This window comes from Opisthocomus hoazin, chromosome 26 (genome assembly GCF_030867145.1).
Source record: "Opisthocomus hoazin isolate bOpiHoa1 chromosome 26, bOpiHoa1.hap1, whole genome shotgun sequence".
NCBI classification, from domain to species: domain Eukaryota; kingdom Metazoa; phylum Chordata; class Aves; order Opisthocomiformes; family Opisthocomidae; genus Opisthocomus; species Opisthocomus hoazin.
The window spans coordinates 6423510-6442081 of NC_134439.1; the positions used below are offsets into that span (position 1 = coordinate 6423510).

Consider the following 18572-nt stretch of genomic DNA (forward strand, 5'->3'; position numbering starts at 1 on the left):
TGGTACTGCCTCTCAGCTGGGCCGTCCTCAGAGACAAGAGCTGGGCTAGGGCTTCCCTACGCTGACCTGTGTGTTTATGGGGAAGTCCTGCGACAAAACACCCAACTGTTTTTTTATGGACAACGGATTTGACTTCTGTGTTCACAGCACAAACACAGGTAGGCGATAGCAACCCCCCCCCACTTCAATTTGGGGTTTATGTTTCGAGCTAACCGACCCCCCTCGCTCGCTGGCGCTGCCACAGCCCTGATCAAACAGAAACGCAGCGCCTACGCCGAGACCAACAGCTCGGGCAGGCGCAGGGAGCAGAAGCACTGGCTGCAAGGTGTGGGCGAAGCTCCAGAGCTCCGCCGGCCCGAGCCGGTGCCTCTGGCTCCCGGAGCTGCCTTCGAACGGCCGAGGGGAAGGCGCAGCAGCTCCCAGGACCGCGACTCCCCTTGCTGCAGGGGGAGAGGAGCAGCAGAGTGGGCTATGGACCTGGAAACAGAGAGATACCAGCGTGTTCAGCAATTCCTGCGCTTAGATCCATCAAAGTTACCGTTAAATGACTTCTCCCTGCATCCCCCCAAAACAAGGGTAACGTAGAGCAGAGTTCAACCAGACCAGGCTTCCCTTTGTGAAAAACATCATATTCAGGACCATCGTCTTGTTCTCTGGGACAACATATCAAACCACAGGCAATGAGAACAGAGAATCTTTTTTTCCAGCTTTATTTTTTTTTCTCCTGTGAAAACGCAGGTCAAAAATGTTAATTTCAAGAAATCACAGTTTTATAAAGTGTCATTCGTTCAACACAAGCTAGTCATTCCACCGCCCTCACCACGCCAGTACTGCCCATCCCAGAGATTACCAGCTCCGTATCACTTCACCAATGGTGATTTTTCCAGACTTTCAGGAGGAGCTACACGACAAGAGCCATCTGTGTTTGTCCCTCCTACTGCTATTTGTCCTTCCTACCCTGAACTGGGGTTCTGTCCTAAAGACTAGTTATGTTCTTATATATGGATAACAAAAACCTTTCCTGACTTTCTCTTCTGTCAGTATTGCACAGCCAGCCTTGATCTGGAAGCTGGACTTTTTATGCTCGTCGCTGCAAAAATGACCAGTCAAATTAAGAGGGAAGTGTCCTGGCAGCAGGAGAGAGTCGAGGAGATCCCAAGCTGGTAGGCAGCAAAACCACGAAACCCCTGGAGATACCCCCGAGAGGAGAGCCACGTCTCAGGACGGTAAGAAAGCAGCAGTGGTTTGCGGTGTCAGCCGAAGCGTCTGTCCCACGTGGCAGGGACTGCTGCCGCCACAGCCCGCTCGTCTGGCTGGCTGTCACGTAAAAGAACTGCTCGGTGGAAATCTGCAGCCTCTCTTTGTCACTTGAGGGGGCAGCAAAAGAGGAGGGAAGGTTTTGGACAAAACAAACAGGGAGATACTGGCTAATGCTGGTGTGAGGGTACAGGAGAACATGGAATTCTCCATCTACCCAGCAAAGACATTCGGGGTTCGCCAGGGTTTACTGCCTTTCACCCACTCTGGAGGTGGCCTGAGGTTACCGTTAATGCTGTAGATGAAGTGTAAAGCTCAGAAGTCCCGTAAACAGCGGGCTGCTGCACCCCGCCCTGCTGCTCGGCAGAACTTCAGTCTAACACCACGGTGCAAAACTGTACACCTGTACATCGAAGCATTTCGCAAACAGTGAAAGCCACGAGATGCAGCCTTTGGGAAGGGAACAGACCACGCTTTCGTATTGACACATCACCAACAGACTCTTCTTAGAAACAACCAACAGGTTTTTCTCCTCTCCCCCTCAGACGAAGCCTAGGAAGGGGCCAGGCGTGGGGAGATCGGTCGGTGCACTGAATACATGCTTGGGAGCTCCTGGGAAGGCATTTTGGTCCCTCCTGCTCCAGAGCCTACAATTCTTAGCAGTTTATGGTATCTGAAAAACACCAAAATCAAGCCAACCTACCCATTCCCCCCACTCCTTCCTGGAAGAGACATGCGTAATGTGTTAATTGTTTACTAAAAAGGCTCTTCATGTGGCATTTCAGCTATAATTAGGTGTCTATTTTGGACAACGTATTAAGTGCTTCAGAACAAAAAGTGCTATAAAAACTATACCCATAGCAGTGACAGGTTTCATTTTTCCTCAAGAATTCCACTTTATTGCATCACAACTTCAGTTTTCCGATTAGGAATGTCGCTGCCTGGTGTATCAAAACCATCCGATGTTCTGGGAGACCAAAGGGAAAGAGTTTCAGTTGCTCACGGAGCACTGGTCCTCACCAAGGGAGGCCCAGAGTATGACTTTTCCCAGCTATTTTCTAAGTGAACTCCACTTGGGAAAACTGCAAACACTCCTGCCCCGTCGGGTCCCTCAGAACCAGGATAGACCCGGCAGGACCTGCCTTGCTTTCTGGGAGCTGTTCCTCTGCTCAGCCTGGATGCAGAGAGCCCCTGCTGAGAGGCCGCACGTTGGAAGAGCCACAGCACACCGGCAAGGGACCACGAGGACTTTGAGCAGTCCCCAGCAGGTACACTCACAGCTTAACCCTCCCTCTGGTTCTGCTCTGGGTTACAGCACGGTTACAACACCCGCCCGTCTGAATTTGACCCACGCAGTTTCAGCGTACTCCAAACAACTCACAAATCAGTAAAAAAAGTTCAAAGCTTAAGGCATTATGGGCCCAGCAGCCCGTCCCCCTCCCTTAACACCTTCTGACAGAAGGGGAGCAGTACGACGCCTCGTGCCATCCGTCAGTGCCGGTGAAGACAGCTGGAGCCAACACACCACGCGGAACTGGGGCACCGAGCTCCAGCGAGGCCGAGCTGCCGGCCGCACCGAGCGCTGGGAGTGAGATTTTTAATAAATGCTGCAGCAAAATTCAGACTTTGTCTGAGCTGACAGAGCTGCTGTCCCTGCCCCCTCCAGGGGAAGCCACGTGGATGGGACAGTTCACGAGAAGTCCCAAGTCAGCGGTGGAAATAGGACGGAGGAACACAACCCCTCCACCCTGGCCACCAAGGAGCACCTTCCCCTCCTCCTGCCCCACCTGCCAGACAGCGTCGGCAGCAACACCAGAGAGAGAGCACCAGCTCCTAAGGCGGAGAGGAGACCTGAAGATGAGAGCTGCAAGCAAAGCTCTTTCTGGGAACAAAGTTCTTTTCTGATTCAAGAAGGAAGCGTCTGCGGGGAAGGGTGGGAGGTGAAACCAAGAACCCAGCTAGTTACTGCTGTCAACTTTCCCCATGCGAAAGGCTTGAGGTAGAGATGATGCTACCCAAAGCCTACAGAAACGTTCAGTTTTTCCTCCAGCTAGAAGGAAGTTAGCCAGCTCCCTCTGTACAAACAACCACAGCTGCACCGAAGATACCCAACCTCCTCCTTGGGGCAAGCCCAGCAACTACCAGTTCACCTCGGAGGCTGAGCCCCAGGAGTTCTCACCCAATCCCTCTACGCTCCTGAAATGCACAATCGCATTCCTCTGAAAAGCAGGAATTTCCACCCACCATTCTCAAGCTCAACCTAACACTCACACCCAAAACAAGTTAATTCCCGCTGTTCTGGGGAACATCTAAGGTCAGGACATGTCTTGGAACTGGATCAGAACGGACAACAGAAGTGAGGCCCGAGAGCAGTGAGCTGCTGAACCGCTATCCTACTTCAGCACAAAACACCAGCAACTGCACTTGGTGCTCCACGGCAGGGGTGGGTGGAAGCTTTTGCAATTCCTTCTTTCAACAAGGTAAACACCTCCGAAACAGGAACAGCTTCACGGCCTGTTCTCCAGCTGACCGTGTTTGACTCGCCATGTCCAGCTGACGCTGCAGTCAGGGGCAAGGGTGCACTGCAGCTCAATACCAGAGTCGGGGACCTCCATGTCGTAGTGAACCGGCTGGCCTTCTTTAGTAACCAGACTGAAGGCAGGGACTGGGATCTGTGAAGCAGAACAAACACATCTCAGTGGCACCTCAAGGCTCTTTCACAATGTAATATTCCTCTGTCAAAACCAGCAAACACCTTCCCAACCCAAGAAAAGCTCCAGGAGGGAGGCTTGTGCTTGGCAGGAACATTCTAACCTTCTCTTGTAAGAAGGTGTCTCAGAAATGGCAGTAGGTGGCATCCACCCTGCTGCCGAACCGCCTCACCCAAGCTTTTGGCCATTGCTGGTGGCTCTGAACCGCCCGTGTCTGGGCACTGTGAACTCCTCTGCAGGCTAGTGATATTTCACTTTGTGATGTCCAGGAGAACGAAGTACACCACAGAGAACCAACACCACTGAAACAGTGTCTGGACTTCCGCAATCTCTTTGTTTAGAGACGATCACCACATTTCACACTCGGATGAGTCACAGTCGCAGAAACACTCCGGAGTTTCTTTCAGGGACTGCCAGAGGCCCACAGTGAGGTTCACTGGAGTCTGCTGATATCTCCTCCAACCTCAAAAGTTAGAAGCATCGTAGCCAAACAAAGCCCTTTTCCCTTAGCTGATTTAACTGCTCTTGATGAAAGAGTCATATGGCGATTCTTCTTTAGGGAGAGGGGAAAGAATTTCTCTGTCTAGTTGAGGAGAAGGATTTTTAAGGTGCAGCACCAGGTACCTTCTACGATGGAGATCACTATGGCCCCTACAACAGTTAGCAATGGCTTATGATTCAGAAAACGTTTTCTGGTGTTGTACTCCTAACAGCAGCACTGAAGTTATGTTACTAAATGTGTCATTAGTGTCCTTGTGTGGACTTCTGGGTCACTGGTTTTAAGGCATTATAAGGCTGCATTACGGAAGAAATTGCCTCTCAGACAAAAAGCTGTACTCATCTCCCAGCTTGGTGTCTCACCTGGCTGCTTATCCCAGTGGCAATGTCTCCCACCTTTGTCCTGTGGAAATCCCTGATGTGTAGGTTTTCTCCACTTAGCAACTGGATCTGGATTTTTACTCCTGAAATGCACAAGAGAAGTCATTAACTTCTGCTGTAGGCATAATGACTTCACAGTCCAACACAGAAAAATCAATTAGCAATGTACATAGGTCAGAAGAACTCATTTTTGTCTTTAAGCATTTCATTTATGTAGGTCTATTCACTGAGCATGGAGGCTTCCTGAAGACAGCAATGACTCACAGAGCAGAGCTGGATTTAGCCAGAAAGCAGCTGAAGAGATGTATTCATGTGCACAACATGCCCTCAGAATTACTTTGTAGACATTTATGGGTATAAAGCATACATTCTCGCACACGGCAGTTGCACGAGGCAAGGCACACAAAGCTGAGCCAGAGTCTGTGCATTCAGGAACTTCTCTGGCCTTTACCAGACTACACAGACTTGAGTGCCTCCTCCCACCTACGACTGCAGCAAACTTGGCCTCTTGACAGCCCGTGTGCTTTTCGGAGGCTCTGTGCTGACACAGCAACCGAAGGATAAGAAGATCTCAAAGACTCCACATCCCAGACCCTCTAGATATTGAGAAAGTGATACCTGGCCATTTGTCCAAACGTTAGATATTCAGACTCACCGTTAAAATAGCTGGGAGTGTCGGTGTGCCGACTGCGGTTCAGCAGGTTGTTCCAGCTGAAGCTCTGGCCATCTGTCTGGCTGTTCCAGGAATGAATCCCAGAGCTCATAGTGTCCCTCAAGCTATGAGAAGCCTTCATGGAGTTCTGTGGAAGTAAGAACAAGTTTGTCAAAGGCTCCTAAAGAAAATGAGCTTGCATGAGATAAACATTAAAATAACCTCAGGAAGAAAACAGTAGAAGTCCACAGGGATCTAGGGGCCTTGAGTTACTCCACATTTACCTGCCACCTAGAAAAGGGGATGGATAACAACATAACAGTCTGCAGACATAGTAAGTTATTCTCAGTAGTCAAATCAACAATCAGCTGCAGAGCTGGATGAGGAAAAAAAGGGTTTTATTGTACTTAGTGACAGGAGAATAGAACATCAGATAAAATTCTAATGTCAATAAGTGGCAAGTAACACCCAGGAAAAACAGTTAGCTGTACACAAACACACACAGACTCTACATTGCTGTACTGCTTGGAAAAGTCTGTCCTATCTTAGAGCTGTGTAGAAGGTCAATCTGACAGCATCAGCATAGTGGTAAGTACCAGCCAAAAGTCAAGTTAAATGTTAGGGTTAGACATTAGGGGGGGGAAAAAAAAAAAAGACGACGAAAAGAAGCAGAGTCACATCCCACATCGCACACCATGCGGTGTTAACAGCTGAACGACTGCACAGAACTCTGCTCAGTCCTCCTCAAAGAATTAGAAGGCTGAGAAGAGGAACAGAAATTGCAAACAAAGCAGCTCACAGTCAGAAGTGACTCCTGTAGATGGCAGGCTATACAATTTTGGACACTATGTCTTTGAAAACAATGACTGAAGGGCTTACGTCCTTCCCTGGTTCAACAAGGCTTATTCAGTGTTTCTCACTGGTATTCCCTACCTTAGGAACACCAGAGATAGAGCAAACAAAATTAATCAAACTTGGTATTAAGTAATGTAGACTATGTAAGTCATTAGTATGAATGGGTTAAAAAACATTCATGGAGAACAGATCCATAGGCTGGGAATGAATATCCAAGAGCAGGGTCTCTGTACTTCTGCCCTCTCCCTGAACATCCCTTTAGTGGCTGTTGCCAGGAAGCAGACCCTGGGCTGCACAGCCATTTGGTCCACCTTGGTACAGCTCCTACGCTCATCACTGCTTCTTCAGTTCCTTGCTTCTGCACAGGGAGGGTCAAGGCTGCTGAGATTTTCCACATCCACACACTTAACGCTCACTGTGAGTATACAGCACAGGAGAGCAACTGGAGGACAGGGATCCATGCTGGACAGTGAGCTAAAGAACAGCTACAACCCTAAATACCCACTGCCCAAGAACAAAGATTTCTTCCCAAGGTACTCTCCAGCAAACTGGTGTCAAAAAGCAGCAACAAACGTGAGAAACTCCGGATGTCTGTTGGTCACAGACTCCAGCTTCCCAGAGGTGCTCGCCCTGACGCCCCCCAAACACACAATAACACGGCCAGCATCCATTTACTCTCACCTTCTCACTGGCATCTGACACGAACGGGCTGTCGATGCTGAGACATGAAAGCATTTGTTCTTGCTCTTCCAGCGAGTAAGGTTGTGAGAGGCTGTTCAAAAACAGTTCTGCAAGCAAAAGGGAAGAGAAGGAAGACATTTCCAGCGTTTCCTTTCATGCCTCCCTGCTCTAACCACAATTACAGCAATTAATACCCAAAGCTTCTTCAGCTTTATCTCATGAACATTGGTATTCGTGTCCACAAAACACAGGACACACAGTTCCTCTGCTAAGTAGAGGCTACGGCCACGACTGTGAAAATAGGGAAACTGAGCCAGAAAGGCCAGATGAGTTGTGCAGTGACATGCAAAATGCCAGAGACAGGACGAGCACCCAGAATTTCCCCGTTCTTGCCTAGTATGTCATGTTTCTGTCTTCACTCTAGATCCAGCCACATTATACCCAGGGAAAGGACAAACTTCTATACTCAACTCTTGCAGTAATTTACACGGATGATATCCAGACCTCACAAGGCTGCTGGAGATCCAAAGCCATTTGAGCAGAAAGCTGGCCCTCAGCAACCCCTCAAATGCCATCCCTCAGTTTTGCAACAACAGTTACATTTCAAGACACCTTCTTCCTAGCTTGAAGTTTTCAACGCATTCACAAAGACTAGAAAATATGGGATAAAACAAGGTGAAATGTTGAGTTATACTGGGGCAATGGAACTGCACTATTACTTCACCGATTTTCACACTGAACTCACTGCTGGTTTTCAAACCCTGGATTGCTGCTGGCAATCACGTTCGTCGGCTGGTGGCTGTAGGTTTTCCAATGCCCAGAACAAACAGCTGCAGACTGATTTTACCTATACTGCTTCATTTGCCATCTCCCATACAACAGGCTTATCTGTTTATTAAAAGAATTCTGTTTGAAAACCCAAAATTCCAGATAAAGTGGGAATTGCAGACACTGTTTACACAGCACACATAAGCACAAGTCTGAAACTGGCTGGTTTTTGAGAGATTCCTGCACCTCTCACAGAGGTTCGCTCCACTGTTCAAAGAATGGAAGGAAATCCTGACCACTACCTTTGTGGCATATTTCATTGGTTAAGAACTACTAGTTTTGGTAATTTCAAGGAAGGCTGAGCAATTTGTGCAACAAGAGAGGAACTATGAACAGAATGACATCCAAGCTCAGAAACCAGAAATAACTGTCAAGATGCTGAAAGAAAGCAGCTGTATTTTCATCACGCGCTCAAGCAAAAAGCCGAATTCCCTACATAGCACATCGCTTACCTATTTCCAGCTGCTGAAGCTCCTGCTCCGAAATGGTTGTTGCTCTCTCCACATGGCTGCAGCTCTTTAGGGGGAGAGGGGTCGAGGAGAGAGGTGGAGGATCCCAGGTCTCCGGTAACTCCTTGCACATGTTCCAAGGGGTTCCCTCCACCTCCTCTGTTTGCTCCGGAGATGGTGGTGGTACAACTGGGCTCGCACAAGACACTTTGACTGCCAGTTTTGGGTCAGAACCAGTCTCAGAAACTGGGCTCACTGTGGGGGATAGGGATGTCTGTGGATTGTTTTCTTTGTTCAAAGAGAAATGTCTAGGCTCTCTGTATTCACCTTTCCAAGGGCTTGTCACCCCTCCCACTATAAAAACAAAACGCAAACAAACATTACCAAATAAGGAAAAAAGAAGAAAAAAAAAAAGAGAGGTAAAAGTTTTCCTTCACAGTAAGCGTTTCTGAACTTTATTTTGCTGTAAAATGTCCAGCTTCTTCAAAAGACAAAGCCAGAACACCTCCACAAACTCTTGCTGTATTACAGAACCTTCCAGCAGGATTAAGTTCAAATACGTTATGGATAGTTTTATAGGCAAGACGGGACCACAAGCAGAGTTACAGGTCAGGATGCAACAAACCTCTGCTTTCACTTGTGCTGCGTACCAGCCTTCAGCTCACTTGATGCAGCTGACACTTCAGCCGAGTACGCGCCCAGCCACAGCACACACCTTAACAAACCCACGTACAGCACAACACTGTCTTCTTCGAGCGGAGAAGGAAGCAAGGGCATGTGACAGCACACAGGAAATTATCATTTATTTGAGTGAGAAACACCCAGCTGTGGGAAAAAGCTATCAACCCAAACATATATATCAGGGCTGAAGCCTGTGTGAAGGAAATACCGAACAGTAAAACATACTGCTATTTCCCACAGGACCCCTCTGATCTAACTAGCAACCGGCCACTTTACCAGCGTGAATAAGCAGCTTTAGATATGGGGCATCGCTACCTTCTTGAAGAGCGACGCTGGTCTTCGTTTTCAGTTCAGACGCAGATGCTCTCTGAACAGGCTCCTTCTCCAGACCCATTTTAATGATCTCAGCCGTGAGAGGGTTGCAGGAAGGTGGAATTTCCCTCAGAGGAGGTGGCTCTTTAGCTATCTGTGTAACAAACAGGAAGTGAAAGAGGTTAGACCAGAGAGGCTTCACTTGATTTCAGAAAGGTTCTTCCCACACCGAGAGCGTTTCCAACTGAAATTACAGCATTAAATGAGAGATATGAGCACTAATTTGATTACAGCTGAATGGCTAAAAAGTCACACCCAAGTCGTGAGCAGGATAGAAAAGAAACAGCCCCAGTGTATGCAATACACAGCAGTCAGAGGCGTCAGAAATGACCAGCTTCCGAAGCAAGGCTGGCAGCACCTTAGCGGCCCAGCTGGCTCTCGGCCAGCCTTCCTGAAACGACTGCTCTCCAGCTAGGTATAACGAGATTTCACAGGCTTACGCACCTTTGAGCGGAGACACGCTGGGTCACCTACCTTCAGACAGAGCGGGTGATTGTAATACTGGGTCCAAGGGTGGCACCCGTTAAGCATGTGCAGCATCATACAGCAGCTGCTCCAGACGTCCACTTTGGAGTCACAACGCTTTCCCATCACCACCTCCGGAGCCATATGAGTCTCGGTGCCAGGCACATAGTTCCCTAAAACCATTCAAATGAAAACTCACTGCATGTGAACTAGAGAATTGTTCCAATGGAACTGCTGGGAAGCCCAAGGCAGCCTCCTTGTCTTTTCAGTTAAAGTGAGAAACAAGTCACCTTAACCCAAAAACCAGCATCGTGTCCTCTTACAAGCTGTTCAAAGGCTACATCTCCGTATCAGTCCCATCCCTTATACACAGAATAGGTAATAAACTCCCCTTCCAAGCAAATTTGGGAGGCAAAACATGATGCTCGGTGAGCTTGGCATTAGAAAAGACATCCTTCTCTTTCAACAACTGCATTAAAAAGCACTGTAAAGCTTAACTGCACAAAGGTCAGTGAGGAATTTGGCTTTGGTGGAGGTCAGGATTCCTCCCCACCTGTTCAGTGAGGTTACATGACAAGTCAGAGCTAGATTTTTAAGTTTCCATTGGTTTCTTCCATGGACAGAACACTGAATGTAGTATGCTGACATCATCTTACAAAAACTACAACAGCCTTCTAGGCTGGGAGATAAGGACCACCTCTCAACTCTAAGTTCACTTCAGCTGTCAGCGGGATACATCACAGTAATATCAATAAATGCAAAACTATGAGCAACATTAAGTCTGGAAAATACAGTTGCTTGCAAATTGGCCATATGTAAATGTTCAAAAAGAAAGAATGAGTCAGTAGTGCGATTCTTTAGAATCGCAGCAGCAAATCCTTACCTGTGACCAAGCACTTGCCCAGGCCATCTGGATGAAGGTGAGCAGAGTGACCAAAGTCACACAGAAGAGCCCTGCTTCCATCATCAGACAAGAGCACGTTTTCCGCTGGCAATGAGAAGTTTATAATTAGCCAGTCTCCATTGTATTATGGTCATCAAGATGGAAAACAAGTCAAAAGCCCACAGAACTCCAGTTTTTTAAGCCCAAACCAAGGTCTATTACTCCTACGGAGCATCACTGCCTTAAGCAAGTATGCGACCAGAATTATCTCTGCTTATAAGCTACCAATTCTCTGTCCTGGAGATTCCACTACCCCAGTGGTGGGGCAGCCTGGGCAAACAGCCTGTCAGACCCACCAGATGACAGAAAGAAAGAGGTGACAAATATGACATGCCCAGCTCTTCAGAACCAAGTTAAGATCTATTCTCAAATGCAGAGCTGAAAATCTAGTAAATAACCTTTTGCCACTCAGTAACTTTATCTCCAAACAGTTTGCTCCTTGTCAGAAAAAGGGAAGAACAAGGTACCCTAAGTATCATCCTACCTTTTACATCTCCGTGGAGAATGTTTTGAGCATGAAGATACTCCAAGCCCTCTAATGCCTGGCCCAAATAACTGAGGGCTCTGTCCTCTGGCAGGCAGCCACTCTGTTTAATTAGCTGACCTAGTGAGCCACCTAGAAAGGAATCCAGAAAGTCCACGTTAGCTTATCTTCAAATTCTTCCCAGCATCATCAGTGTTCCTCGTTGTTCCTGATGAAGAAATGTGAACTGCCAGGTCTGACAGCCCTTATCTTCCACATATGTGTCTGCTCCTTTTGTTTATTCCCAAAATTCTTACTGCCACAGAAACTGGCCTCTTTCATGAAGCCTTTTGCTTAGTGTCAGTCTAATGGTCAAATGCTAATGCTCTGTGTCAAAGGCAACTATGCTGTGATCAGACCAGACACTTCTAGGCGCTACTGATCGCCAGCTGATTCTTCAGAGGCTGCATTTTCCGTGATCCTGGCTGGGAAACAAGCATCAGGTAATGGAAGCACCCAGTTTGCTGATACAGTATCCCCTGTCCCAGTACAACACATGGTGCCACACAAAAAACCAGCACCAGCTACGTGTTTCAGTGAGAATCTGCAGCTGCTGCTCGAGAGATACACATCTTGAACTGGAGTGAGGCAGGACTGGAAATGATTCCCCCCAAGAGAGGCCACTGCTACACACCAGCATGGGTTAGACACACCTGTCCCAACCCACTCAGGAATTAATGCCAGGAACACCAAAGAACTAACAGATTTAAAACTGGGGCAGGAGGAAGAGATCAACGTCCACTGCATTCAACAGTTACAATGGTGCTTGCATTGTGGTTGTTCCTTTCTCACCCTCCATCAGCTTCATGAAGATGGTCACCCAAGGTCCTTCCTTCACAGCTCCGTACAAGGGGACAACTTTAGGACTTGCCAGTGTAGCACATGTCGTTAACTCCTCTGCACGGAAGTGTTCGACTTGTACCTACAGAAACGAAGACACAGCACTGAACAAATTTAACAAATCCTGACAGAACCGTCCCTCCCCAATGCCTGGGTCAGAGTGTCCCACACTGTTCAACAGCAGAGGCACAAGGATAACCTTCGTTAACAGAAATCAGAGGGTACAGCAACAACAAGGAACACTTAGAACGATTCTGAACAAGGACAATGAGAGCCCCTAAATCCTCAGTGTCTGAGTAAAGTGAAGATTTGTCAAAAAACGATGCCAGGTTGCAATACCTCCGGCTTGCGGCTGAGTACTGGCAATCTTCAGCAGGAAGGTAATTTCTGTCTCAGTTAAAAAGATAATACTGACAAATTAAGCATTCTGCTGTCATGAAAGAAGAAAAAATATCTAAGGATGGTGCAGTACTTAGCAAAAATAAATGTCCCCCAAAACAGGAGGGAATATGAAATACGGCCACAAGCAGTGATCGACACTATCACCTTTTTAGGTGGTACTCAGCCTGTACAGAAACATGGTTAAAGAAAAACTCTACTCACTGAGTTCGGCCAAACAAAATAGAACACGAGTTTGCTAAAGACCAGAAGGAAAACATGAGTCATTAAGATTCTGGTGGGAAAAAGACCTATCCTGTTTCTTCACTGTCAGCAATCCAGCTATAGCCAGTTTTCTTTAATCTCCAAATTTGGAGAGCAGGTGCTTACAGCCCCAAGTGTGGTGAAAGCAGGTCAGGTAGTCCCCTTCCAACACAGGCAGACAGCAGTAATTCCAGACAGTTACCGAGGCAAAATGAAATACATGGCTGTTAAGCGTCCAGCCTGCATGTTAGAACTCACTGGTTTAAGAGTTTGGTCTGAGCAGATGTATTTCTGATCTACAGAAGCATCCTTGGAAGTCCTCCAGTAATTAGGGAAAAAAAATAAATTGACTTTTTGAAAGACTTCAGCTTCTCCTGCTCTTGTGTCTTTCTTTTCAGCACTACCACGCCTCCTTCCTGAAAATATACCCCACTAGTAACAGCTGCTTTTCTTAAGACTGTGTATTTGCAAAATGGATAATAAATTTAAGTAGTTACATACTGCCAGAGAACAAGCTGGTCATGTTGCCACAAAATTCCACATCTAAAATGTGAGGATGCAGAATAGGAAATAATTTTCCACGTGCTTGAAGTATGTTCGCTTCTATATAGCGGACAGATGAAATGGTTAAAAAAGTGGACAAGCTGGCTTAGTCTTGCCACTTGCATCTTCCCACAGGCAATACATCATGTTGAGACCAACGTAAACAAGAAAAAGCAAACATTTTAAATTGAAAAATGCAAGCTCCAAATCTCTTTGCATATAATGTTTTTGTACTGAAGACAAACGCTTCCCACACGCTGTTAAAGTTTTCTGTTGGAGTAATGTGAGAAACATCCGTGCACAGAGGTGATGAAACTATTCGAGCGTTACGTTCAAACACAACAGTTCACATTCGCATCATCCACTTGCATTCTCACTCTGCCTTCACCTCTGAGGCCCCCCCATGGCCGCCCACAAATCAATACCTTGACTCAAATTATATTCCACACACTTTATACATGGTATGACAATGGCGTGTACAACAGATTATTAAGACAACTTCTGGAAAAATACACATCCTTTGCTGCACTTGTACCAGAATCACCTCATTACAGTGTGCCAGCACTGCATCTGACACTCACTGAGCAGATGCAAGCTCTCTCCATTTTAAGTGCCTACTGACCGCCTTATTTTTTCCTACTTTATTCCTTTTTCAACAAAGAAACACCTGCCATGTCCCCATTTACACTAAACATGTTTTAAGATGAGAATACTTAGCTAAGCAGACAACTCACACAGCCATTCCTCCCCCCCAGTCACTAGGAACGCATTTACAATCTGCCTGAAATCTCTGCTCTCTTGGCCTGTCTCGGCACAGAAACCGAGATCCCTTGCAGCACGCTTCGAAGGCCAAATGAACCGCTTTCTGGCTGCTAAGCTTGATCCCATGTGCACATACAGGTTCTCCATCTGCTGCTTCTCTCCATACCGTCACCTCAAAGTTTCTCCTTGGACATAACCACAGCAGCTTTTCACTGTGGCTGTACAAGGTACCTACAGTCATGGCAGTTGGAAGGAGAAGACTTTTTCTCCATATGCCTTCTTGTGTCAGGAAATCCCCTTTCTCACACATAATTACCTTTTTGGCAGCACACTGAAATCCTGTCTGTTTGTCCTTTATTTTATATACTTCTCCAAAAGAGCCAATGCCCAAAGAACCGTGACACTTGGTCCAATGAACCTCTTCTCGGTACTCGTAATCCACTGGCTTTAGTTTCTGGAAGTTAAAAATCAGAAAACACATGAAACAAGGAAAGAAACAACTGTTGAGCTCCACAGAGAGAGTCCAACTTTTTCAGAAAACGCACAATGATAGGTACTGCCACATCCCTCTAAAAATCCCTGTACAAAATTACTGCTGTCGCAGGTTTGAGAGGAGACGACACGGGAGGACCTACTTGATTTCTGGGGGCTCTGTTCGATCTAAACGAGTGCACCCCGTTGTTGCAAAGAAAGGCCACCAGTATTTGGATAGCTTTGGAGCTCCAAACTATTCCCGTCACATGCAGGACATAACCACAAAGCTAATTCCCACAGACATAACAAGATTGACGTGACTAAATGCAGACATCTATGGGTGAGCTAAACCTTTTTTTTATAGTTAGTTGACCAAAATTGCACCTTCGGTCTCCGTGTAAATGTATTCAAGCAGGTAAGCGACACCCTGAACTCCACCAACAATACAGACAGGGTGACCCTGATTCCAGAGAAGAGCCCTCTGAGGGGCGGTGGCAAGAGAAAGCTGAATTCAGAAGAAATGAATCATGCCTCTAAGATTTACAGGCAGTTGCTAAGCCCAAGCCCTGTGTCTGGCAAGGGACAATGAGCAAGCTGCTGGCATCCTACCAGAGGCAGCAGACATGCTGTTTGCGCCTTTACAATCTACGTGTCCCTGGCTTCTGTCCGTGTCACAGTCCGGGCCATCTCTAGCCAACAAAACATCACGGCCTGTTCACCTGAATGGACTGGGTTCTCTCCAGACAAACAGAGAAGACATGTTTGAAGACAGACTAAGCACAGAAACACTTCTCACAGACAAGCATGCATATTTTGTGAATGAGTGAACAAATTAGAGCCACCAGTCTAAGACAGGGCTTTACATCCTTCAAAAACCAAAACTGCATCTTTAACTGGCAGTCTTCAACCATATCAAGAACCATTCAGAAAAGGCAGTCTTGTCACAGAAGCTAGCACATGGATGCAGACTATCTCTCTTCTGAAGCCCAGGAGAAGCTCTGCCTTCCACGACACTAGTGTGTAGGGTCAGAAGATCACCTCATTAAGTAGCACGCCTTCATTTTCATCTGCTTCATGAAACTGTTCCTTCGGGTCCACACCACCTCCTCTCCACGTCTTGGCTAGGCTGGCCAAATTTTGCGGTTCACCGAGACTCACGCTCCCCTTCAAGGCGTCTACCAAGTATTCTTCCACAGAAATCTTGTCTGAACTGATTTTTATGGACTGGTTGACGCATTTGGGGAAGCTATATTCTAAGTTTAGGCCAGATAAGTGATGGTCTTTGTCTTGATAGTTGAGATCGCCATGGAAGTACGTCTCCAGAGCATTATGTTTCATGGCACGGAGAGGACTGTCCAGATGTGGGAAATGAGGGGGCATTATGTTGTAGGGAAAAGGATGGAGAGTTTCAGGCTGTGGAACACTGTCCCTCTGACAGTGCCGTTTCCAAACATGATTAAGGCACTGAATAGGGCTTATCAACTTGTGCAGTTCTATTTTGTATTGGCTTCTTGGTGAATGGAGTTTGCCCATGGACAGAACTTGTTCCGGTTTCTCAAATGGCAGTGGATCATAGGCCAAGTCCTTGTTAAATTCTGAAACCCAAAAGTCGTTTCTGTAAAGATTATTTTGGTGTGATTCATCCTCCTAGAAAATAAAACAAAACCAAAATAAAACAGCTGAGCAGGAACCTCAGTATAGCCACCCAAAAACTCAACCAGGAATTGCCAGGAGTTGGCAGGGGTCCCAACAGTACAAAAGAAAGGCTTAAGGAGTCTCACCTGAACGGGAATTGGGGTGCAGCTCTCTTGTTCTGGAGTTCTGGGACCTCGCCTGCCAGCAGCCACTGTTTGTATTTTCAGCTTGGATCTTTTCTTGTGCCGTTTCTTTTTCGTCTTACCACGATGCCTCCCCCTCCAACAGGTAGGTGCCATCTTCCCCTCCGTCGCATGGGCCACATTGTTGGGGATTTGATCGAGACTGTCTGACCGGCTACTGGAAACCAAAATGCATGAAGGCTCTTAGATCTGACGGTGAAAGCACACCTCCAGTTAGCAATTACAACAACAGAACGAGAATTAGCAATTCTGCCTTCTGAGATTTAAAGAATAGAGAATTATGTCGTAACTTCTTGCCTTTTAATATACAGCATTTGTAACTTCAATATCAAGGCACAGTAGTGTATCTGGCATCGTAACAAAGAAATATCGGGGGCGTGTGGGGGAAGCAAAGCATTAAGTCTCTCAGTATTTGCAAATTCTGCAAGGAACAGCAAGACTAGACAGCAAAGTAGAGGGAAAAGCACTGAATGTCTCCAGGTTGCTCTGAGACAGTTTGTGTCTAGGATTTATAGTGAGCACAGAGGTTATGTATAAATGCAATTTTGAAAAACTGTTAAAATTAATAAAAGTGCTCATAATATAAACGTCTGTTCTATTTGAAAGAAAAATAAGCTTTGCACCAAAGAAAAGGAACGCCTAAGCGCATTCAAATAAAATAGCTTCAAAAAGCCAAAATGTTCTGGCATGTAAAGCTCAATACTACAATATATTTCTAGGAATGCATACATACACAAAACAGCACTGGCCAGCGCACCAGCTGGGGGTCTGCACAAACAGAGACAGCTCTCCAGAGGAACATTTGCCTGCAGTTATTCAATACCAATCATAGTAGTTCGATTTTTTTAATCGAGTTGTAAGAAAAAACCAGGATATTTGATCTTCAAGTGAAGAAATCATCACTGCTTTATTGATCCATGCAGTATATCGTCTGCCTTTAATGAACAGCGATGCAGTTCACAGCCAGCATTGCTCTGTCCATCTTTTCCTGCTGTTTCAGCGCACCACTGAGTGCTAAATATCCAGTAAGTAGAGTTCTAGGTGATGGCATTGCCTTGAACCTGAACATCTAGCTGGTGTGCATTCCACATAAACCCCTTCAGAAACAGTTCACCCTGCATTTCTTCAGTTGGTTCATCGGACAACGTCATGAAGTCAGTGGGCAATGTGAAACCACACACCTCACAGGGCCAGATTCAGTGTCTGAAAGTTGCCAGCAGACAGGCAGCACCGAATTCTGTATCCCAGGCACCCACTCCAGAGACCACTGGAGCTGCTCCGTAAATCCCCAGTGCTCAAGTAAAGCTCCAGTATGTGCCCCAACAGGGCACAGGTTCTTCATGAAGAAGTGGCTCACTCCCAGAAGACCTCAGAAACACAAGTCCCAGGCCTCCATTTCTCTATCACAACTGTTAGTCCCTCTTCACCGCTTTCAGCTTCTGTTCACAACTATTTCTCTGCTGATGCTGTCATTAAGTAAAGGTCCTTCTCTCATCCCCTTTTGTGTACCCTACCCAGAAACAAAGCAGTTCCTTTTTCTCAGGACTACTTCTAGCAGCAGCCTAAGTTTCCCACAACTTTTCAAACGGGACGGTATAACATGGTTTCAACAGGATCACTGAAAACTTCAAGCCCATGAACCTCAAAAAATGACTCAGTCATTTCAAAACAAGTTTGACAACCCAGAAACAGAGGCAGAAGGCAATCAGCAGGCACTGGCAATGAGACAATGCAAGGTGTTTTGAGTGGTTTGTGCCTAAATTTATATTTTCTCCTAACACAAAAAGTTTTTGAGGAAGATGTCTGGGGAAAGACATGCTCTTCCTGAGCCTCAGACAGAAAAGCTAATTCAAATAGGAGTGCTTTTGGAAAAAAATATTGTAAGCACACAGAGCCAGGGTGATTTGGAGCAAGCCAGCACACAGAACAGGGAAGGTGCGTATTCATGTTAAGGGGTCTCTCACCTGTAACGCTTACTATGAGCAATAAAGGATCTCTCTGATAAAGTGGGGCTGAACTCCTGACTGTTTTCACCTGTGTGAAAGAAAAGAGGATCATCACATGTCTCCATTATCAGGCAGAGTCTCTCCTGGTACCAGCTGGACTAAGAAGCAACTCCACCAACTTGCTAAACCAGTGATCCAGACAAATTGCCACACAGTCGTGCCATATCACCC

The 18572-nt window shown here is 46.5% G+C and overlaps 1 protein-coding gene across 6 annotated transcripts in view; it reads right to left on the reverse strand.

Moving 5' to 3' along the window:
• Window positions 1-694: 694 nt before the first annotated feature.
• The window catches only part of MAP3K14 (mitogen-activated protein kinase kinase kinase 14), a 28374-nt gene continuing 10496 nt past the window's right edge, over window positions 695-18572 (reverse strand). For 5 of the 6 annotated variants that reach the window (XM_075443902.1, XM_075443898.1, XM_075443901.1 and 2 more), the window contains 14 exons: window positions 18360-18429; window positions 16339-16552; window positions 15596-16204; window positions 14400-14537; window positions 12089-12218; window positions 11258-11389; window positions 10714-10818; window positions 9840-10003; window positions 9309-9459; window positions 8316-8666; window positions 7036-7142; window positions 5503-5647; window positions 4830-4930; window positions 695-3929 (listed from right to left, as the gene is read on the reverse strand). In XM_075443902.1, coding sequence (XP_075300017.1) covers window positions 3765-3929; window positions 4830-4930; window positions 5503-5647; window positions 7036-7142; window positions 8316-8666; window positions 9309-9459; window positions 9840-10003; window positions 10714-10818; window positions 11258-11389; window positions 12089-12218; window positions 14400-14537; window positions 15596-16204; window positions 16339-16552; window positions 18360-18429 — 2582 coding nt within the window. In that variant the 3' untranslated portion in view covers window positions 695-3764. The remainder of the gene's footprint in view (window positions 3930-4829; window positions 4931-5502; window positions 5648-7035; window positions 7143-8315; window positions 8667-9308; window positions 9460-9839; window positions 10004-10713; window positions 10819-11257; window positions 11390-12088; window positions 12219-14399; window positions 14538-15595; window positions 16205-16338; window positions 16553-18359; window positions 18430-18572) is intronic. The other variant, XM_075443903.1, reaches the window with a different exon arrangement.